Raw genomic sequence first — 24,577 nt, 5'->3', positions numbered from 1 at the left:
GAGATAGGTACTATTATCACACGCATTTCACAGATGACAAAATCGAGACCCTGAGAGGTTAAAGAATCTGCCAGAGGTAAGTAGCAGAGGATTCGAAACCAGGCAGGCTGGCTTCTGACATTGGTCCTTCTGCTCACCCCAACTGTCTCCTAGCATCCCCCTCGCTGACTTTCCGGAAGCACTAACTAGAGATGAGTGACGGGGAGGAGGGGTGAGGGTGGGTGAATTCTGGAAAGTGCTCTGGCCTGGGTGGAAGAGGAGCACGCAGCTCTCTGGAACACTACCTGAGAATTTCCTAACTTCTCCACAGTGAGGATCTGAACTTTAACGTCCTGTTGAGGTTTCTAGCAATGAAGATGGGCATTAAAGAGGGACTTTCCTGTGGGAGGTCCTCTTCACCTTGGCATGCATTTCTCCTATACTGCAGGTCAACAGAACCCAAATCCCTCCCATCCTCCTGGGCTATCCATTCTGAGCATGAGTCAACCCCTTCTACAACCTCATGGTAATGAAAACAGTTTCCAGAAAGTAGACTACACATCTTATGAAACTGTGATTTAGTGCTTGTTTCCAAAACTGTTCACTCAAATCACTTTTAATTAGGTGAAAAATAACTTTTTAGAAAATAATAAATATTCTACCATCTTGTTTTCTATTGTTCCAAGACTGCAGAGTTTCAGAGCCCTGGGACAGCTCAATAATCTGGTAAATTCTCTGCCTTGGAGCCTCTGACAGGGGAAAATGCACTCCACAGAGTCAGATGATAAAAATAGCAAACATTGACTGAGACAGTGTTAATTAAATGCTGTACACTTGCTGGAAGCTTTACATGCATCATCTCATTTAATTTTTACAACAGGTCTATGAGGTAAGTGTTAGTATCACTGCTTCAAAATAAAACTGAATCTCTGGGAAATGAAGTAGCTTGTCTAAGGACCCCGAAGAGGCATAGTCAGGATTCAAACCCAGGTCTCTCTGGATTTCACAGTCTTAAACCACTCAGTTATACAGAATCCCTTTCAAGCTCTTCATGAGAAGGAATGCTGCTAATAGCTGACGGCCGATGTCTGACCTACCTGCATCCTTCAGGAGGAACAACGGGAAATGGTCACAGGAGGCAAATTGCATAGAAGCTCCTTGACCCCTGGGATGCAGCTACTGGGACGGAGGGTCGGGGGGGCACCCAGCTCTATGCCTCCCCTCCCTCTGCCATGGCATTGGGAAACTCTCTTAGGAGTCATTCGCTTAAGATTCATCCCAAACCCCGTGACCTGGAGCATTGTCAGCCCAGAAGGGGTGCCTTTTCTGACTCACAGAGTTGTGTTGTAAGGGCTAGCGGCACCCTAGTTGCCTCCAATCTCTGGACACAGGTTCCTCATCTGTAAAACAGGGAGCCTGAACTTCATCAGGGGTGGCCATACCTAGGAAATGTGCTGCCACTCTGGCTCCTGGGTCCATGGCAACCAAGCAGAATATATTCCAGGGTATGTTCTTGGATGGGCCTCAGAATCCTTTCCAACATATTACCCTGGGCACCATTTAGCTCATCACAGTTGGCACACAAGATGTAATCTATTTGCCATGCCTAAACTAGAAGATCTCAAAGGACCCTTCCAGATTAATATATCATTTTATGGTACGTCTACACACGAAGTGTATGAAAACACACATTTTTCTGGAATAAATAATGGAATCAGCTTTCAATGACATAACTCGGGAAAATAAATTAGCTGGATTCTCCCAAACCTTTCCATGTGGGAAGGGCCTGAGCCCGGGGGCCCCAGAGATGCCAAATGAGAGAGAATGCAAGAAGTTTTCACGGTGCAGAAAATTAGAGAGAGGATCCCTGGCAAGGAAAGTCTCGTTACCACAAATTGGTCCCTATCAGAGAACGGCTGCTCAGTTCAGGCAGTAATTAGCATGCCCCAACTCACTCGCCAGCAACAACGTAACTAGGACCTGGAGACAGAGGGGCCTAAACTTGACAGAGAAGCTGTGTGACCACAAAAACAGAGCCCTGACCAAGGCACTCAGGATGAAATGAAGTAACTGTTTCAATCAAAAACAGACCTACCCGTTTCTCTAAACCCCCTATTTGCACAGGCCCACAAGGCAGAGGAGCTTCAAGGCCCAATCGTGACCATGTGACTCTGGAGGCAGCATGGACTGGCCACAGTGACCAGGTACAGCCTTCCTCCTGGGCAGAAGGCCTGTGATGTGGGGCAGGCAGCTCAGGAATGACTGTCCTCGGACAGGGAATGGTGCACGCAGGCAAGGGGTTTCCTGGAAGGATGCCGAGGTGGAATCCTCTCTGTGCTTCCCTGACTGCACCCAGACGAGGACGGCTGGCCTTGGTGGATTGGAGGCGGGAAATGCACTGTGAAGGTCCAGAGATTACGCAGACAACCACATTTGAAAGGCTCATGCTGCCTCCCCACCCCCTGCCCTTCAGAGTCCCAAGAAGAGCATCTGAGGACCTCGACTTTGTGGGGCACCCTCTTCTACGGGACGGAGATCACGATGTCTGCCCTGCCTACTTCTCAGGAGTGAAAGGACTATGGAAACCATCAAAGGAAGGTCTAGCAGAGTTTCCACAATTTCCAAACCCAACAGAGCGAATGGGAGCCCTGCTGGGGGCCTGCTCTTCAACTAGGGGAGTGAGTGAGTAAGCGACCTGATGGCCAGTCCACCTCCATGGTCTCCGCCATCACTGACCAATCAGTGGCCTTGGCCTTGGGGGTCTCAGTGGCCTCTTCTGTACAGTGCTGCTGGGGAATAAAGAAAGTGTTGTTCCCAAACTTAAAAGACTACAAGGGTTATGAAAACAAATGAGCATGGTGCAGGAGGGGAGCGGGAGGGGGCATGGAGCATGAGTAGCTGGGGCATGGAGAGTGATGAGTATTTTAGCAAACTGAAGAAAGTGTGCTCCTCAAAAGGGGTGCCTGACACTGGGCTCTGAGGGCTGTTATTAAAGTGGGGCCCCATACTGTGCCAGAGCTCCTGATATTGGGGGAGAAACAAGCAATCTGCACTTTTATACGAAATCTCTCAATTTTTAAATAGATTTCACTCATTTTTTAAAAAAACACAACATATCTGAGGGCAGGATTCCACCTGTGGGACCAACCATTTTGTGATCGTTTTAAAACGAAGGGTGGTTACAAGAGGAGGAAGAATAAGGATGATTTTTCCAAATCCTTGATTTTAGCCAATCATATGGTTCAATTAAACAGACAAGTAAATCAACTAGCTATTCTATGCAGTCTACCCCAGCAGACAACATGATAACCAACCAGGCAGTGGGGAGAAAAAGGCAAAAGTAGAGGGAGTGTCCTGTTTAATAACACCAAAGATGAAGAGCAGTCTATTAAAACAACGCAAAAACGATCGCGAGAGGTGTGATCAGCGTGGTTCTGATGATCACGCTGAGGAATTCGGGGGACCAATGTGGGGTGAGATTGTTACAAAGTCTTCACCGAATGGGGAGAATTTGAGACTTGAGGACTAGATCAGAGGAACCAATGTGTACTGAACACCAGGCAGTGTGTTAAATGCTTTATAAGGAATACTTCATTTAATGTTTGCAATAATCTTCTATCTTAGAACCCTCACTCTAGAACCATATGGCACTGTCTCTAGACTAGGATAGGCCTTGGAAGAGAAGGTGGCCCTCCCAGGGAAGGGGAATGGCATGAACAAAAGCACGGAGGTCGTAATGGATACAAGGAATGTGTTGGCCGTGGGGAGGTGAAAGTATGAGTGTGCGCTGCAGGTTTCTCTGTGCTGTGTGCTTCCTGCAATGACTGACACCAAGATTCCAGAGGTGGCGGCAGCCTTGAGCGGAGGTAGCACTCCCTTGATAATCAGCCTCAGCTGATGATGGGGTCTTCCCACAGGAGGTACATAGATCAGAGCACAGTTCTGAGGGACAGGGTGGCAGAGCAGGAAAGGTCCTTGTCCCTGGGCTGGAATGCTACCCACCCTGTGGATTCATGAATATTCACTGCTTTGGGGAAGCTACTGAGTATTTGCAGGTGTCCATCTCACAGGACTCAGCTGGGAAGAATCCACTCCACCCCTGGAGAGGAACTGGATGGGAATGTTGAATTCAGGCAGGGATCTGGGTTCCAACAACCCACCCACAATGCCTAAGGGACGTATAGCCAGCTCTGCTCTTGAGGCCAGAGGAATTCCCCAAAGGTAGAGTCAAAGGGGAAGTGTTGGGGGTAGTGAGCCAGGAGGGGACGGGAGAAGAGGACCAGCAAGTTTAGACAGAGTGGGCACAGAGGGGAAATGCCACCTTTCTTCTGGCAAATCAGGGGAAGCTTTAAGAAAGAGATGGGTGTTAAGAAAGCCTCTGAAATGCTTCTTGACCTCAGTGGAAAGAAATGCCTGGAGAGGGACCTTGTATCAGAACCAGCAATAAGAGGGCTCTCGAGGGGCAAGTTGAGATTGAAATTAAATGGGGCCTCAGAATCACCAACCTGGACGGACCAATCTTTGGTCCGTTTTGATCACTATGGCATTCCCAGGGGAAACAGTGAATTGCCCTCAGATATTTTTTTCAGGGTCTTTTTATGACTCTTTTACCTATGAATTAACCCAATTTTAAAAAGTTCTAACCTCACATTTTCTCAACACCAGTCCTATAAAACTCAAGTCCCAGGAAATGTGCCACAGATTCCACAGTCAAAAAATATTTGGGAACTAGCTATGTACTTATTTTCACCTCTTAGAAATTCACAATGCTTATTAACAAGGTAAAGGCTCTGAGAAGTCCTGCAACCAAGAAGCCTCCCATATTTCCTTTAGCACATTTCCCAAACTTATTTGACCAGGATACGTTTTTTTTGTTTTGTTTTTTTTGCTTAACGCCTATTAAGATGGAACATATTTGGGAAATGCATCTCTAGACATTTGAACTGATGTTCACATCTTCTGCCTCAAATACCTCTGAAGTAATGAGTTCCATAAAATCAACATCTGTTCTAGGGTACACTGGTTACAGATTGAATGTCTGTGTCCTCCAAAATCCAGATGTTGAAGTCCTAATCCCCAATGTGATAGTATTTGGAGGTGAGGCCTTTGGGAGGTAATTAGGTTTCGAAGAGGTACTGAGGGTAGGATTCTCATGCTGGGATTAGTGTCCTTCTAAGAAGAGACCAGAGAGTGCTTGCTTGCTCTCACACAGGCTCTCTCTCTCTCTCTCTCTGCCACGTAAGAAGGACACAGTAAAAAGACGGCCCTCCGCAAACCAGGAAGAGTCATCACCAGCACTCAACCATCCTAGTTGATCAAAGACTTCCCACCCTCCAGACTGTGAGAAATTAACGTCTGCTCTTTAGGCTACCCAGTGTATAGTATTTGTTATGGCAGCGTGAGCTAAGACATCATTTATTCAGTTTTTCCTTTTATATTTTAGCACTGTACTAAACCTTGCCAATAAAAAATAAAAATACAATTCCCCACTCACATTTGGTAGGATGTTCTCTCCCCCTGGCTGCATGGTCCGTAAATGTATATCCATGTATGCATGCATAAATATATATCCATCTTAGACGGACAATATATCGAAGGGAGAGGTTGGGTCTGTGTATTCCACTCCCTGAAGAGCTCAACAGAAGACCATGGATGATGATGGAAGTGATGGAAAAGCTTGAGTTTGTGTCTTATCTGCCACGGGAAGATGGAAGAAAATGAAGAGGGGCATGCTGAGCTCTTACTAAGAACCAGACAACAGGTTTATGTTTAAAATACACCATCATCCTTGATTGTTGCCACAACCGGGGCTGTTCTTACATCCATTCAAACATTGGACACTGAGGCTCAGAAAAGCAAAATTACGTACCCACGTGGTAGAGCTGGTCTACAGCAGTACGGCTCCAAGTCTGTGGTGCCCCCACCTCCCACCCCTAGTATGTGGAATGGTCACGGTGTCAGGCGGATTGGGTTCTCAGTTCCACTAATTACACATTAGCTTGAGCAAATTATTTATTGTCTTTGAGCTTCATTTCCTCTTCAATAAAACAGAATAGTTATACCCACCTCACAGGACGATCAGCCAGATTAAATGAGGTCATGAAGATTATGGGGTTTAGAATAAGGCCTGGTGCTTTGGAAGCATTCAACAAATGGTAGTTACCGCTACACGGCTGTGTTACTTTCTGTTATTTCCACTACGTCCTCTTGTCTTCCTGGGTTCACAGCCCAAAGGCTATTTTGCAAGAGGTGCTTTTGGTCCTATTTCCACCTGAGATTTCTCCAGCCACACACTGGTGTCATCAGCAGACCTGTGGACACACCATCTTTCCCACACCCACTGCAGAAGTTCAGGGCATCTGACCTTGGCTCCTGGCTGCCCCAAAGCCTAGAGAACTGCTCCACCAGGGTGTCAGGGCCAAGACTATCTTTCCACCCTGGCTGCAGCAGAGCTGGTGGCACCCACCTCCCCCAAAAGAAGGCCACATGGACCCCACTCTATCTCCAGCAATTGGCATTGCACAGGCAACGAAGGCCAGGAAATAAGGTTTTCATCACCCTGGGCTTCTTCTCTTGTCTTCTCTTGCTGCCTGACAAACAACTGTTTCCCAACATGATAAAGTACTCTTGGGTCTGCTCCACCATCGACCCCACAGTGAGTACAGACGGAACAAGTTCCCCCCACTTCCTCTAGCTTTTATGTTTCCTATGACTCGGCTGTTCACATGTCCCCTTTCAGCAGCCCTCCGTGGGGAGAGGCAAGGCCTAGATAAATCCTCCCTCGCTGCCAATGCCTTCTCCTTTCTTTTTCTTGGGAAGCAGTGAGGTTTAGCTGAAAGAAGACAGAATTTGGAGCCAGTCAAGGTATGAATCCCAGTTCTGCAATTTCCTCACTGACTGACCTTGAGCAAAACACTTCACCTTTTAGAGGCTTAGTTTTCCCTTCTATCAAATGGGTTCATAATCCCTACTAAGCCACATGAATAGACTCAGAAGTGCTACAGAGTGAAAGATAACCATCTTAGTTCCTTTAGAATTTCCTTGCCATGAGATTGAATTGTCTGAAAGAAGAAAGTTAACGGGAGTGATCTAAATTAATCTCTCCATCTCTAGAGAAAATATTTGTTTGAAGGTTCCTCTTCCAGTAGACCAAGGATCAGCAAACTTTTTCCATAAAGGTCCATATTGTAACTATTTTTGGCTGTGGGGGCCATACTGTCTTCTGTCACAACTATGCCACTCTGCCACTGTAGCACAGATAGGGCCATAGACAGTATGTAAATGAGTAGGTGTGGCTGTGTTCTAATAAAATTTTATTTACAATAGCAGGTGGTAGTGGGCTGGATGGGCCTGTAGAGTATATATAATTTGCCCACGCTGGCCTTGGATGTTTTGAGAGTTTGAAGCTAGGGAAGACCATCCCCCTTGCCAAGCAAACCAGAAGGCCAACATCCTCTTTGTGCCAGCCCCTTCTGAGAAACCCACCTGTCGGAGAGGCAGAACCCATGCTAGCCACTGAAATTCCTTCTCTCCCTTTGAGAAACTGGAGGTTTAGATTTATGGGCATGGCAATTTGTTTCACATAATTCTGTCCATAATTACACCAGCTTCCACCAGCAGCTATTAGGTAAATGATTTGGCCCTTTCCCCTGAGTAATATTTCCCCCACTGAAATAAATGGAGGGTGCACTTCTCTCCCATAAGTTAAGCGTATTATTTGCCTCATCACACAAGGCGAATGCGGGAGCTCCGAGCTATTAGTCTATCACTGCAGCGATCAGACAGCCAGGAGCCAGAAGTAATTTACAACAGGGAAGTAAACAGGGCCCCAGATAAATAAATAAGAAGCTCGGGCTGGTCTGGGGCCTGAAAAGATTAAGTAACGAGAGTATCTAGCGAGAGATTTAGTGCTAAGTGAGCTAGGACCAGAGCAGTCTCCCATGGAGGAATCAAATTATATCATTGGAAAGAGATATTATTGAAGTCCCTCATGCTGAGCTGGGAAATCAGCACTTCTTGGGAGGGGAGGGCTGCCATCATTAGCATAGCACTTTGGGACTCCACACCAGTCTGGCTAATTAGCTGCAGGTGAAGGGGTTATATATGGTAGGTAGGCTGGATGCAGTGCACCTGCCCACTAGGAAAACCTGGTCAGTTCCTCGGCGGCTGCTGGGTTATAACAGGCTGGGGTCCTTTAACTTAAATGCACAGGCTCCTTATAAAGGATGTGTCCTTAGAGAAGTAACTAGCGGCGATGGGAAAGAAAATGTTGCTGATGCTGACATCAAGCTGATTTTAGCTTTTCAACTTCTGAGGGTGGAAATTCAGATGTGCCAGGGCTTGTTGTCCCTGGGCGGGCTGCAGGCTCTGAGAAGCAGTCTCCATCACCCCACTCCAAGAAGACTTCTTCTCCTCTTGCCTTCCTTTTGACAGTACATCCATTCTTCTATCATCAGGATGGAGGCCCCAAGGAGTGGCCTCTGCTCCTTTTGATTGCTTATTTTGTTGATTCTTTCCTCGGAATGGCTCTCATATGAGGTTTGTCCTTTCAATTCCCTTCCTCAAGTCTGTCATGACAATAACCACATAAGGCTTCCGCAGAACCTAAAACAACCCTTTCATAGGTATGCAGCACTCATCCTTATATTCCGCAGAAGATCCGTCACCAGAATTACCTCTTTCAAAAGAATATCCTTTTTCTTGGCCAATAGGCACATGAAAAGATGTTCATCATCACTCATCATCAGGGAAATGCAAATCAAAACTACACTAAGATATCACCTTACACCCATTAGAATGGCTAAAATAACCAAAACAAAAAATAATGAATATTGGAGAGGTTGTGGAGAAAAAGGAAACCATATACTCTACTGGTGGGAATGTAAACTGGTGCAGCCACTGTGGAAAACAGTATGGAGATTTCTCAAAAAATTAAAAATAGAAATACCATATGACCTGGCAATCCCACTACTATCCAAAGAACTTGAAATCAGCAATTCAAAGAGACCCATACATCCCCATGTTCATTGCATCATTTTTCACAATAGTCAAGACGTGGAAGCAACCTGAGTGCCCACTGACTGATGACTGGATAAAGAAGATATGGTATACACATAATGGAATACTACTCAGCCATAAAAATGGATAAAATCAACCCATTCACAACAACATGGATGGCCCTTGAGGGTATTATGTTAAGCAAAATAAGCCAGATAGAGAAAGACAATCTCTGTATGACTCCACTCATGTGGAAGATAACCAAACACAGGGACAAAGAGAACAGATTAGTGGTTACCACGGGAAAGGGGGCTGGAGGATGGGCACAAAGGGTGAAGTGTTGCGTCTACAATATGACTGACAAATAATAATGTACACCTGAAATTTCACAAGGTTATAAACTATCATAACCTCAATAAAAAATAAAATAGAAAAAAAAAAGAATATCCTTTTTCTTAAAAGATAAACGCTGGCCCAGCCAGCCTGGCCCCTGGAAGCATCAATCCTTGAGCCCTTGTAAGCCAATGATCCTTCTTCTGTGGCTTCTATTCTTGTCACTTAATGAAAAATCATGGCCACGGCAAGAAGGTATCTTCGGGCTGTGCCCACAATGCCAGACCAGGAATCCAAGGGCTGGGCTGTGCATCCCCTACTGCTCAGTGCCTCAGTTTCTCCAGCTGTAAAACAAGGGCATTGATGTAGAAGATCTGGAAGGTGCTGTTCAGATCTGGCAATTTAGGAAGATGATGCTTGCTACTTTGTTGTTGTAGGGACAAGAGCCTACCTAGAGCTTGGCACAGAATGGAGAGGCACACGTGTGACTGGACATTCTCCCATCTGCCTTGAGAGGAAGCAGAAAAAGACAAAAACAAACCTGAGACGTGTTTTCCCCCAAAGATTCTCATGTTCTTTCCTTTTCCCTTTACTGTATCTCTATCTTTACCACCTCTGTCCTACGTTTACTTTTTGTCGTTCTTCCTTCCTCTCTCTCTTCCTTATTCCAGGTTTTCTTCCTTTCTTTCCATTCTGTCTTCCCTTTTCCCCCATTCACCTAATGAATATAGCCTCACTGAAAACACACCTCCTCTTTTCCTCATGATGTGAAATTAAAAGTGGTGATCATGTCAAGTCGCTCAGAACAGCTGCATCTCTCACTGCCTTGGAAGCATAAAGAGTCTGGAAGGCCCACATCCACAGTGTAGCATGGGGGATCAGCCCATTACTGAACGATGTTAGGCTTGCAGAAAGGAGAAGTGACCGACGTGGGCAAGGGGCTGGGTCGGGGAGAAGGGAAACAAACAGTAGGTTGGTGTTGCAGCTACATCAGCCAGAGACTCCGAGTTAGTTAGTTTGGAAAACACTAATATTTTGATGTTCCAGTATGGTTCTGGTTCAATTATTTTAGAAGATATGGTTTACTTCAGGTTTGGATTAATTCACCAGATGTCTTTCAAACAACCTCTGGTTTAGATCTCAGATCAAGAAAAAAATAATTTGGAGGTTTAGGTCAACATTCAGCAAATTAGTGTAATCTATTCCTTTTTTCAGACTAAGGTTTGGTTTTTGTTTGAGTCCCCACAGTTCTTCTTTTTTTTGTTAAAGCCTTCACTGAGCTGAGGCTTCCAATAGCTAGACAATTCCTCTCAACGCTCATTAGAAGTAAAAAAATCAATGAGGCCTGGAGATGAAGCACATACAGTTTAATCTTTTCATTTCATTGTATCACAGAATATTATTCCCAGGTCTTTGAAATAAGAGTCAAAAAATAACATTCCCTCCCCAGCCCTCTGTCTTGGACACGGGCTCACATCTGCTGGCAGAGGATGCTGGCATGGGCTGTGTCTCTCTCTTTGGTGGGAGTATGAAATCCCACCTCACTGGTCCTTGAGGTCAGCTCACCTCTGTGCTGCATGGCCCACCTCTATGTGGAGGGGTTCATGCAACGAAGGCCCTCTCAGAACCCCCAAGCAGGGTCCTTCTACTTTTTAAACTCAACTACTTTGTTTTGCAAAGAGTGAAACAGAGGCTGGAAACTGAGGAAGGAAATATACTCTTGTATGTGTGCTTGTTGAGTGTGCATGTGCATGCATGTGTGTGTGCTTGTGTGTGTGTGTATGCACATGTATGCACACATCCTATTAAACAGTCATTTGGGGATTTTTCAGGGCAACGAGGAAAGAGCTCTGGTTTGGAGCAGAAAGCGCCTTTGACCATATATCGAGAGGAAAAAGAAGATTTTGGAGAGACCAAGTTCCTTCTCTCATTCACTCATTCACAGAATATTTATTGAGTGTCCACTATGGGCTAGATGCAGTAGCTGGCAGTTATAGAGTCAACAAGACGGACAAAATCCCTGGTCTCAAGAAGCTTACGTTCTACTGGGGGATGGAAGAGTAGAAAATAAACAAGCAAACAAATCAGTGAACAAAAGAATTTCAGGTAGTAGTAAGCGCTATGAAGAAAATCAAACAGGGTCATATTATAGACCAAGACTGGGAAGGGAGGGGCACTACTGTGGGTAGGGGTGTCAGGAAAGGGCTTTCTGAGGAAGTGATGTTTGAGCCAGGACCTGAGTTTCAAGAAGGACCTGGCCATGCCAACATCTGGGGTCAGCGTGTTCCAGGCAGAAGTAACAGCAAAGCCAAGGCCCTGATTTAAGAGAAGAGAGTGGTAGAGCAATAGGAAGAAGGCCCATGAGGCTGCCATGGTGGATGTGCGGAGAGTGGCCTAGCATGGCACCAGGAGGAGTGACAGGGCCCACATTTTGTAACATGGGAGCTGGGGTTTCTTCTTAGGACAACGTAAAGGTCATTGGAAGTTTTGATTGGGGGAATGAAGAAACCTGATTTGTCTTAAAACGATCATAGTGGCTGTTAGATGGAAGATGAGGGAACAGGAGTAGAATCAGGAAGATTTAGTGAGGAGGTCCCCTCCATTATCTAATCGAGAAAGGATTGTGGCTTGTACTAGGGTGATGGCAGCAGAGACAGAAGGTGGTAGACGAATTGGAAACGTATGGTGAAGAGAACTGACAAATTCTACCCAATCTCCTGACCACTCCTGTCAATGACTACCCCCTTGAGGAGAACATTGCAAGTAGTGTACTCCCGGGGCAACCCATCTTTCTCTGCTACTGCTTTTCCGGCCTCATTAGGCCTAAGGATCTCCCATCTTTCCGTCTCGTTTAAATAAAGGAAGCTTCACGCACAGGGGAAGAGGATATGCAGAGAACACCATTAGCAATGGAAGCTATACCAATCATTTCCTAAAATAATTTTGTTCAACAGCTGAGCCGTTGGGAATTGGGGGTTGACAATGCTCTGCTCTGTGTTGTAAACTGGAATGATGGCATGAAAGTCTTCGAAGGTCTCGGGTAGAAGCCTGACCCATGCACATTTCTTCCAGGGAAACGAGAAGCTCTCTCTGGAGACTAGAAAACATTTACAATAATAATTTACTGTCTCTGACACAGATCTCCCACTACTCTCTCTATGCACCAAAAACACCAATTATGAGCCAAGGAGACAAAGTGTCTCCCTCTTCACCACGACTGTCGCCTTTCTGACCCCTGATAGCTCCTCACAGAGTTGCTCAATAATTTGAGCTAATTTAAGTCAGTATCTTGCACTGAAGTGAAATTATATCTGTGCTTTGATTCAGCAGCCTGGAAGGGATCTTCATTTATCTGCCTAGGATTCTCCTACAGAGAGAAGGTTTTATGTGGATGTGTGTGATATGTTATGTGTAAGTGCATGTGCTGTTAAAAAAAGGAGAAACAGTACAGGAGGCATAGAGACACACGTAGGAGATGATCAGGGGCATGATATTTATAAAATTAATTAGTAAGATATTAATAAAATTGATGATCCAGCATTTCTTTGTGTATTGCTACCACTGATTTTCTTTTTAAAAAAATTATTAAAGTTAGGTCTCTCTGAGTATCCTGATCCAAAGTTTACAGGTTCATAAATCCCAAATTAAATGAAGTTGAGATGGAGGCAATCGGTCCTTAGTTACTCTCTTAGAAATGCCGTTTTCTCCCTTAGTCAGAGCATTTTCACCTGGGAAAGTCAAGATGCTTCCTCCACTAGGAGAAATGTTGGCATGATTCTACATATATTTCAATCAAAAGCTGACTCAGTGACGAAAAATTTGAGTCCAGAGCCCTAGACTTGCCAATGAGGGGCCAAACCATCAGTTCAACAGCTTAATACTCCACTTAGCCAACCATGGGGAGAGTTTTTGGCTCTACAACAGGCAGCACCAATCAAGATGAGGCCAGACTTCCCAACAGGCTTCATCACCATAAGCAGGATGAGGAGAATTAAAGAAGGAATGATGGGAAGAAAGAAACATCATAAATAAAACATTAAAATATTATTCTAAACTATGAATCAAAGACTCAGGCCTAGCACACCACATTCAGGCAAGAGTGTGAAATTTACTTAAACTTCTCTGATTCTGTTTGGTTTGGAGAGTACTGTATTATCATAGTTTTGCTGTTGTTAATACTGTGTCAACACTTTCACTACAAGCTTCAATCTCCAGGACTTTGTAAATGGACTGCAAACCTTACAAACGGAAATTAATGTTCAATATCCAGGATACTGAGCCCATAGGAAAGGCAGAAGAAAGACAGACTTACAGGCTTTTTTTTGTGTGTGACTTGAAATTATGCTAGAATTTGGGACATCAAATTGAAACACTATTTGTCCCCTGGAGAGATTCCCAAATACTGGTTGAAAATGAGAGATGATTAGGCTCTTCAGAAATGTTTCTGTTGATGCCGAATGTGGTTCGAGAACAAATATTTCAAGATTATTAGATGTGAATACATTTGCATCATTCAGGCAATTGAAGAATGTGTGTTTGGGGTCTGCCCACTTCAAAAGGCTGATATTTTTCTATATACAATGTGGTATTTCCCTGACATTCTCAATTCCCTTGACAGTTTCTCACTCCAGATAAGGAGAACGGGGATCCCAGGGTGCAGGTGAAGGCTGGCCTCTGGTTCTCATTCTCAATGAGGCACTATGTTGCCACTAAGAGCACAGTCTTTATTTGATGGCCACACAGCCCTGCTGAGGCTGGTCCACTCTACCACATGCCACAGGGTGCTGAGAGCAGCACATGGTGTTGTGCAGAAAGGTTCCAACTCTGCAGGTGGGTCCCGGCCAAGGAAGTCTGAGAAGGAGCCAGGTGGCGAGAAGCCCATGCTCACACCCTCTGGGCTCAGATTAGATATGTCTGCATTCTGTCCTCAGCATCCCAACAACCAGCACGTCACAGTGACACACACACACAGTAGGTGCTGAACAAATATTTTAGTTGTCCCTGGTGACACGGTTCTCTTCCTGAGAATTTGGCAGGAATGTCCCCAAGAGGAAATTGACTGAGTGCCAGGTATCAACTGGGTGTTTGTTTTATTTTTCCATTTTCCCAACTCACTGTTTTCATATATAGTAGCACTGAACACACCAATGTATGAAGGCTTTATGCTGCATGTATGAGGAGCTCTGCTCCCCTTGCCATCAACTATTTAATGCACCACCAGGGTGGAGACTCAGAAGGTTTCTTGAGGCCCTTACACATATAACCCCTTCTCCCTACATTCTTCCTTTTTCTGTGGCAATTCAGTTGGTCCCGGGATTTCACCCATCCTCACCAGTGCCCAGTGTTTTTCACCAAAAGTTGGTCTGACTTCCTTCAAGGGTGGCTTTTCTCACTCTGATCCATGGCATGACTCTAGAACGGTTAACCCTTTGCACACATCTTCAGAAAACCATCACAGAACCCCCACCAAGTAGATCAGCTAAAACCTTTGCCTTCGAACCAAAGAAAATACTAAATCCATGAAATCACTTAAGCCACCCTTCCAAAGAGAGGGAGACTCAAAATGTTTTATGCAGCAACCTATAAGAAACTCATTTTGTGGGATGTTTCACATTCCAGCCCATGGTTTATTCCCCCATATATCCCTGCCAGTAATATCAACCAGATGTGGCAAAGAAGTCTGTGCAGAATTGTAAAAATTACAAGCATATTCTGTAATTCCAAAGCATTGTAAAGTCACAGCTTGGTTTTCTTTCTTTCTTAAAAAAAAATTTTTTTTAACTTTCCAAGCTGGCAGAACATTCTGAGTACAAGCATTGCCTGATCGCTTTAGAAAATTCTCCTGCTGGCCCAAAGGGCTAAAGAGTTTTAAAATGTAAAACCCAACTCTAACTTTGACAAATTGTAGGCAATTTAGAAAGGCTACTTGCAAACATGCATTTAAGTCTTTATTTTTTCTCTTTTAATGTTTCAAGTCTTAATACGTCAAATCTCAGATATGAGCATGTGCTCACATCTACTCATATAGGCATAAAAATAGAAAATACTTAACCTTGAAAGCTTCAGAGATCCATGATTACTTTTTCTTTCTCTTTTTCAAGGTGTGTTTCAGCACAGGTGGCACATAATAAGGTAGTAAAAAATAGAACTGGGGGTCGGAAACATCTGGGTTTATTTCTATCAAGTTTGCTAAACTCCTCAAGCCTCAGTTTCATTATCTGTGTAGTGGGCACAAAGTACCTACCTTGCAGGAGGACCGAAAAAGATGGTATATACATAAGGTGCCGAGCACATAGTAGGTGCTCAAGAGATGTTTGGTTCCTTCGCTGTTCTGAAATCTATAAAATAACAGGGGCTGTGCTAGATCACTGTTCCTCAAAGTATGCCCCATGGGTGATGTATGCCAAAATCATTCAGGGTGCCTACTTACAAAGTCAAATCTCCAGGTCCATTCTAGACCTAATGAACTAGATGTCTTGGGTACAGGGTCTGCGAATTTACATTTCAACCAGCACCTCAAGGTATTTTTTTTCTATGCGCTGAGTTTGAGAACCACTGTCTCCCAGATCCTTGCTCTGTAAAGTGAGATTGTAAGCCAAGACATTACTTGGAAGTTTGTTAGAAATGCAGACTCCTAGGTCCCACTCCAGACCTACAGAACTAGAATCTGCCTTTTAACAAGATTCCCAAGTGTTCAGGTGCACTGTAAATTTTGAGAAATGCTGGCCAGATAACTTTTATTCCTAGCTCTAAAATTCTATGGTATGAGTCTAGAAGACAATTCAAGTATTAGCCTTGTAATATACTCTGTGGATAAGATGATAGGCTTCTGTGCTCAGCTGGATAAAGCCTCAGCAAAGGAGAGGAGAAAAGAAATCTTCCATGCCTTCTTTCCTGGCTCTGGCTTAAGGCACTACAGAGAGAGTGCAACTCATGCAAAATAGAAACCCTAAGAGTCGACATGGCACCCACTGTAATCCATTACCTGTCCACACACAGATTAAAGCGAAACCTGTCTTCAAGCACATGATGAGACTTGCAGTTGCTGAAGCGTGCCATAAGGCAAAGAGAAGACCAGCCTCGCCGCAGTGTTCCGGGATTGGAGGAATGGAAAAGTAAGAGGAAACGGGGCTCCAGTTTGCAGGGACATTTTCCATGAGCTTTAGGTGGCTGTACCCCTGGAAAAAATGACCCCACGTCTGCAGCGGTGAGGCTGGTCTCGCCATCTGTACCCTGGCCTCTGAAGGCTGGACGAGCACAGCGGGAAGGTCTCTGGGATCCAGCTCCAGGCAGGTGGGCAGTCTCTGAAGCCCCCACCATCCTGATGAATTGGTTTTCCCATCATCCTGTTATCATTTCACCACATCAGATAACAACGCTGCTGGAAAATTCAGTAGTATGGCTTTTGTTGTCTCCACTGGTTTTTCAACTTTATAGCATAGTTCCACATCAATATAGAGTTTTATGGAGACACATATTGCATGTAGTTATGTTTTAAAGCTTAGTGCAGAGTCAGAGGGCTGAGGCGGCTGCAGCAGAGGGCCCTGCGAACAGCAGCAGGCGCTACCTAGGGCTCCAGAGCTCCAGGCATCCAATAAGTCTGGGCTTATTGAGAGATTTCTCATTTATTTATTTATTTATTTCTTCAAAGAGATAAACCAGCACTAATTGAGCTTCTACTAGGTGCTGGGTACTTTACCCAGTTGCTAACTTCTCACAACTATAGCAGAGAAATTGTAGTTAGGAATGTGGCCTCTGGAGTCAGGCAAGCTTGGGTCTGAATTGTGGTTCTGCCGGTTACTGGCTCTGTGACCTCGGGCAAACTATCTCAGTCTCTAGGAGTCTGTTTCTTTCCCTCTAAAGTGGGGCTACTCTAGTATCTAACCTCCTAAACCTGAGACTGAGTGAGCAAACATATGTAAAGCAGTTTTCAGAGCACCGGATCCATAGCAAATATGCACTACGCACAGAGGAACTATTAAAGGCTGACAAGTGCCCTCAGAAAATCCTAGGTGAAGTCCTCACCTCAGTACCTCACAATGTAACCTTATTTGGAGATCAGGTCTTGAAAGAGGTTTAGATTAAGCTAAAATGCGGCCATTAGGGTAGGGCCTTAAGCCAATATAACTGGTGTCCTTATAAAAAGAGGGAGAAACACCAGGGGTGAGCGTGAACAGAGGGACGACCATGTGAAGAGGTGGCAAGAAGACCACCATCTGCAAGACAAGGAGCGAAGCCTCAGCCAGTACCTTGATCTTCCAGGCTCCAGACTGTAAGAGAGTAACTTTCTGTTGTTCATCCAGTCTGAGGTACTTTCTTACGGCAGCCTGAGCAGATTAAGACAGGAACCATGATTACCGTCCCTGTTGTATAGCTGACCAACCTGAGATTGAGAAAATGGACACCTGCCCAGGGTCAGCAGAGCCCAGGATCCAAACCCAGGTCTGTGAGGTTCCAAAGTTCCTGTTTTGGGCTCTAATATCAGGCTGTATCAAAGAGACATTCGATCATCTTGCTGAACGCAGCTTCTGTTTTTGGGGGGATATAGGGCATGTATTCACATGGCTGTGATAAGAGCAGAAAACGGTAAATAGGAAGGAGAGGTACAAGCTAGCAGACGTGAGAGTTGAGAAGAGGGCTCGTTCATTGGAAGTAAGTTCCCTGGAAACTGAGGTCTCACAGCCTTTATCTCTTAGGGCGGGACGCTGCTCTGCCATGATAACGGCTCCAGTGACTTGGGGCTACATTGGCTGGCCACATTTCATATTGTTTTCAGCTGCCTGGGGATTAACTTCCCAAGTCTCTTGTAACTCCACTGACCCAGTGAGTGACAGCAGATTTAACCCCAGTGGCATTTCTTTAAAGTTGTCAAATACCTCGCAGAATTGAGTGGGAAATAATTGGAGGTCTCTGTCCTGCTCCTAGCACAATGGCTTATTCAGCTACAGGTTTTCAATCACTCCCCAGTATTCAACGGACACTTTGGACCTGGGTCCAGGAGAGGCGGGCCAAAATGATCATGGTGATCTGTTCATCTCACAGCACAAACTCAAACTCTTAAATAACAGTTGTGAACCATTGTGTCGCTCGTCCCTTTCAAAGTTCTCTAATCCAGTGAAATGTACAGGGCTTTTAATTACTGTTTTCACTTTGTCTTCTGCTTCTTCTAAGGAATTTCTGGCAATGTTAACCACTTAACCTCCAAATAACCAGAAATCCTTCACTCTCTCCCTCTCCCATGTGTACATGAAAGAGAAAGCTGGAAGGGGACACAAAAAAGGAGAAATTGAGAAATTAATAGCCTACCGACCATGTAACAGACTGTGCTCCATCCTATCCTCTCTAGATGAGACAACTGAGACCCAGAGAGGCGAAGTAATATGTCTAAGGCCCCACAGCTTGTGGATGGCGGAGCCAGTGCGAGGACCAGGATCTTCCCACTCCAGGTGCAGCACTCCCTCAACCCTCATCTATTTTGGAGCCTGAATTCTTTGCGAGGTGCTGAAATGTTTACACCACAGATGACAAAGCCCCAGTATATGCACCATCAGTCAGCTAGCAAAAGTTAATCACAGCCAGGTTTCACTGAGCACTTGCTACGTGCTATATTCAAGGCTAAAGGTTGTCCATGGGTATTTCCATTTATCCTCACAACAACATAGAGAAGTGGGTTCTATTATCGTCTATTTTACTGATGAAGAACCTGAGACCCAGAGAGGTTAAATATCTTGCCCATGGTCTCACAGCATGTAACTGCAGCCCCTTAACCCTTTCACTTTACTGCCATCTCGCACGCTCAGCTCTGGGTCAGGAGTGGCAGGGAACCTAGAAAGAGCAGAAGCACAGTCCTGACACTTGAGAACCTTATGATCTACATCAGTATGGGAGCAAGCTAATATTTATTGATGGCCAAGGCGTGACAGAGACCTTCTGGAGCATTTTACAGACCACAGTGATATTACCTAAACCTCAGGGCACTTCCAAGCTCTCGGATTCTATGAGCAATCTATGTGCTTGAGAACAGAGGAAGAGGTAGATACACCACCAATATACACATGAATGAACGAATCAGACAGTGCTTGACCTGAGGGGGTTGGGTACAGCCAAGGCCTGATAGAAGCACTTAAATATATGACAGCCCCATCATCAATCTTTTTTAGAGTAACTTCAGCTCTCCACAATAGTTAGCATGCAGTGCGGTCCGATAGGAAACTGAAGTACTTTGCAGCGACAGACATGCATGCAAATCCCAGTTCCACTGTATCTTGGTTACACAACTATGGATAAGTTAGATGACACTTCTGAGCCTTAGAAGTAGATTTCATAATGATTCTCTTTACAGGACTGGGGTGAAGGTTAAGTCTGAGCATTGAGGCAAAGTGCCCAGTGTAGTGCTGCTTAGAAATGTGGGATATATGGGCAAGTAATTTAAACTCTGAGCTTTAGTTTCCTCATCTATAAAATGGGAGTATTGAGGCAGGGAGCTGAGTATAGCACGAAAAAGCACAGAGTCTGCAGTCAAACTACCCAAATTTGATTCCTGGTTCTGTCACTAAGCAATTGGATGATATTAGGCAAGTTCTTTAACCTCTTTGAGCCTCAGTTTCCCATCTATAGAATAGTAATAATCATAGTACCTACCCCATAGAGTTGTTAGGAGTATCAAACGAGTTACAGATCTTCTTTGACTTATAATGGGGTTACATCCCAATAAACCCATCATAAGTTGAAAAGATCATAAATTAAAAATGCATTTAATACACCTAATCTACTGAATATCATAGCTCAGCCGAGCCTCCCTTAAACATGCTTACAACACTTTCATTAGCCTACAGTTGGGCAAAATCATCTAACACAAAGCCTATTTTATAATGAAGTGTTGACTATCTAATGTAATTTATTGAAGACTATGCTGACAGCGACAGACAGAATGGCTGTCTGGGCACAGAATGGATGTAAGCGTATGAGTTATTTACCCTCCGGGTTGTACGGGTGACTGGGAACTGCAGCTCACTGCCACTGCCCAGCATCACGGGAGAGTATCATACCTCCTATCGCTAGTGCAGGAAAAAATCAAAATTCAAAACCTGAAGTGCGGTTTCTAGGGCATGTATATGGCTTTCACACCATCACAAAATCCTAAGTCGAACCATCATAAGTCAGGGACCATCTATAAACATAAAGTGCTCATAGCACCTGGCAATATGTTTGCCATTATCATCTTGATGTTATCCTACGGATCCAAAGCACTCAATTAAAGCACGTGGAACTGCATAGAGTAGATGCTCAATAAACTTGCAGACAGGTGTTGTTTTCAAGTTCAGCATGTCTTCCTCTGTCTTCTGATAACAGAATTATTCTTTCCTTCGAGAAACCCATTCCCAGGCCCTACACACCCTCATCCCCAAACAACTGTGATGAACACATGACCCAAACTTGATCAATCACAGGACACCATCTCACTGGCAACAGTGATTCATCAGACATGGATGTATGACCAAGCTAAGCAGTTGACCCTACCCTCAGTTCTTTTCTGCAGGCCTGTTGATGAGGAAACCTTTTTCTCCCGGGTTGCCATATTAGCACCCTCTGAGTCTTCTGCTTCTGTCTGTCATCATATGCACTATTCCAAGGGATGGAGGGAGCAAGATGAAGTCCCAGTGACATCACCAAGCCCCTGGATCCAGCTGTTCCTAAAGCCATCCATAACTATCACTGGATTTCTCAAGCATAAAACTAATATATTTCCTCTTTGGGTTAAACCAATTTTAGTCGCATTTCTGCCACTTACCACTTGGTAGTAGTATTATAATAACATAGGTTCTGAAGAAATAGTATTTCCCTTTCCTATCACTACTAGAAACATGTCTTACGCATTCATAGCCTTTCCAAAAGGTATTTTTCTGGATAAACATTGAGCATTAAGCAGTTTTTGTCTATTATCTAGTAAGAAAAGGTGTGTCCAGAATTGCTCCTTATTCTGCACGGCATACTACAGGGTAGACGGCCACACAGGATTCAATTTAGCATTCTCTAGAAAATGGCTCACTGTGTCTACTGAGATTCAGTGCTCTTTTAAAACAGAGCCAGTGGCATAAGTATACACACTCATGATTGCACATTTATTGATTTCTAATTTGTACCCTGCTTCCTTCCAAAGAGGCCCTGCAGAGGCTGACAAAATAAGACAAAGATGCAATAGGGCCATTAAGAAAAATCAAAGATCAAGCCTAGAGAGAAAAAGGGATTGCTGATTATAACCCAAACCTGGCTTAATATAGTTGCTTCAATGAAAAAAAATTATATTTAGCTCTCAGCTTTTTGGCAGCCATTCCAAATGTGTCATGATGGGGCACACGAGAACTGGACATCCTTCACGTCTGCAGCTCGACACCCAGCACAGAGGCCAGGCTAGACCAAGCACTTGGAAAAGCTTATTGAATAAATGAATGAATGAGTGAGTGAATGAATGAATGGTAGATAAAAGAACCAAAGCTCCTTGGGAGTCCCATCTATATCCTTTGGCCCATATCATTCATGGATTCATGCACCCATTCACGAGTGCCCATTTGTGCCACACTCTGTGCCTGGCCAGGGACCTAGAGCGGGATGAACAGCATGATGAGTCAAACATCGTCCCTGTCTTCCCAGCTGAGCTCTCTGGCTTGAAGCAAAAGCTCCGTGTAATTTATCTCAGTGCTCACAGCAACTCCTGGTTTCTTCATGCCTCTCAGAGAAAGGACATCAGAAATGGAGGTTGTGAAGATGGGAATTGCAGGAGTAACAATAGTTATTTCAATGATTACACTCACACAGTACTTTAAACCCTAGAAAACACACACTCACTATTATCTCATCGGATACTCAGAGCTCCTCAGTGGAGTAGGTAGAGGGGAGAAGCGGGTGTCTCCTTTTTACTGATGACGATGTTTAGGTGCAGAAGGAAAGTGACTATCCCAATCTCTCAGTTAGAAAGTGGCAGTCAGAACACTACCCTGGGGTTTCCCGTATTCCCATGCTGCCTGCCTAGGCCTGGCGCCCAGCATCTCAGAGACCAGTTATCACTGCCTGAAATTCCCCCTCCGCCCAGATCAAGACCAGCCCCACACAAGTGGGCATCATGCAACAGCTGTGCGAAGCAGCTGCAAGGCCACCTTTCATGAGTGAGAACCAGCCCACCTGACATCCTGGAGCAACTCAAACATTCACTCCCACCCGCTTCAAAGCTGCCCGGAAGCTCCAGCCCGACACGCACCTTCTGTTTGCCTGATTCCAGAGGAAGAGCACACAGTCCGCGTTATTAGTTAGAAGCAGGTTGAAAAGGCACAACGTGGTGCTGGGTGGAGAGACAGCTCTTAGGTGAGCATTTAGGGAAAGAACTATAGAGGAAAGAGGAAGTTAAAAAACCAGCTAGTTTCCCTGTATGCCCATTGGTGTTGCTTATCCAGCTCTGCTAGACACGCAGGCTGCTGAACTTGCACTTTATCCACCCTTACGCCCAACAGGGCAGATTCAGAGTGGAAGGGTGGAAAGCAGCGAACATTCTTTCCCATAGTTAGCAAAGTCAGCCAGGTGGACTGAGCAGGAGAAATGGAGTACACAGCAAGAGGAGACCTTGACAAAGTACAGGTGTGTCCTAGAGAAGGCAAGCAAGGCTGCTGTACCACTGAAACACCAGCCAATCTTTGCCTGTTCTTGTTCTAACAAAGCACCCTTTAAAATACATTTATGTATATAGTTTCTGTGCGTGTACTGATAGACAGAGATATAGATTCCTAATTCAGAACTCGTTCTTAAGTGCACACGCTGACATGTGTTTTGTATTTCCCAATTTATCCTGGAGCCTACATGCATTGTTTGACTACATAAGTGGGTATTAAACACAGCCATTGGAAAGGAGAATGGTGGCCACAACTTTGGAGCCTCCCCAGTAATGTCAGAGTTTTCCCAGCCAGGCTGTAAATCTCGCTGCCAGACTGCTAAGCAGCCAGACACTGCACCACTCCATTCAGAAAGTCAAGCCTTGGGCAACCCAGTTCACTCCATCAGGTACACTAGTCACTGCCAGGGGGACTTTTAGGTTCGAATCATGGAGCTGCTCACTGTCAATAATTAGCACCTGCCTTATGCCCACAATACGTGAATCACAATCTCCGTGCTGACGTGCATCTCCAGCTCCCAGCTTCCAAACTCTAACGGTGAAGAAATGCACAGAGGCTTCTCCAACTCTTCCCCCCTCATAATATCCGGGACCATTCCAGAAGATAAAGCAAAACTCAAGGTGTTTTCTTCCTTTTCCCACAAAATCATAGACCTCCACATCCAGGGTTCCAGGCTGGCAGGGGTAGGGAGCAGGCAAAGGACGGGAATTGTTCTAGCCAGCCAGGTGGTGAGGTCGAAACGTTCAGTCCAGTCCACTGCCGTCTGAGACCACTGGTAGTCTCCTGTGGACAAACTCACCTCAAATCCCACCCTCAGGGCACTCCCCTGAGGTAAGGTCAGACCCAAGTTAAATGGAAGAGCTTCTTCACTCCTTGCAAAGGAGTGACCCACTACCACGAGTCACTAGCCCTCACGGGCCACTTAAGCCGCTGATCTCTGAAGGAGGGGAGCAAGAAAATCAAGCCTGGCGTGGGCTGTGGGGCACAGCACGTTGAAGCCCTGCTCCAAGTCTCCATGAGCATGGCCTTACTGCCAAGCTCCGCACAGCACGGGGCTTCACACACTAAGGCCACCATGTTCTCCACACACTAAGGTCACCATGTTCTCCACACATCAAGGCCACCATGTTCTCCACACCACCAAGGCCACCACATTCTCCACACACTAAGGCCACCACGTTCTCCACACACTAAGGCCACCACGTTCTCCACACCACCAAGGCCACCACGTTCTCCATACCACCAAGGCCACCATATTCTCCACACCACCAAGGCTACCATGTTCTCCACATCACAAAGGCCAGGCAAGACACCAGGCAGAGAATACAATTCAACTCTACTCACAGTCTGGTGAGCTTCGGTGTGCTCTGGAAAAGCAGTTCTGGAAGGACTTGGAGCTTATTCTTGTTCAGGCGCCTAAAGATGAAAAAAAGAATAAAAGGACGTCAAGGGGGCAGTAAATTACATCAAGTGTATCCACAGACATGGCTTCAATCTATCAATCAAGAGATATTAAGAGACTTTCTAGATCTTTCAATGTGAGATGCCCCGCATGTGTAAGGCATATTCTGACTTGGGGAGTTTGTAGCCAAGTTGGGGATATAAGG

The 24,577-nt window shown here is 45.1% G+C and overlaps 1 protein-coding gene across 1 annotated transcript in view; it reads right to left on the bottom strand.

The window, feature by feature from the left end:
- SLIT3 (slit guidance ligand 3) overlaps nt 1-24,577 on the bottom strand; it is a 588,267-nt gene that overhangs the window by 463,893 nt on the left and 99,797 nt on the right. The window contains exon 4 of the mRNA XM_070517106.1: nt 24,315-24,386. Within this exon, the coding sequence (XP_070373207.1) occupies nt 24,315-24,386 (72 nt within the window). The remainder of the gene's footprint in view (nt 1-24,314; nt 24,387-24,577) is intronic.

This window comes from Equus asinus, chromosome 9, assembly GCF_041296235.1.
Source record: "Equus asinus isolate D_3611 breed Donkey chromosome 9, EquAss-T2T_v2, whole genome shotgun sequence".
NCBI classification, from domain to species: Eukaryota; Metazoa; Chordata; class Mammalia; order Perissodactyla; family Equidae; genus Equus; species Equus asinus.
This window is presented reverse-complemented; position numbering and strand designations above follow the sequence as displayed.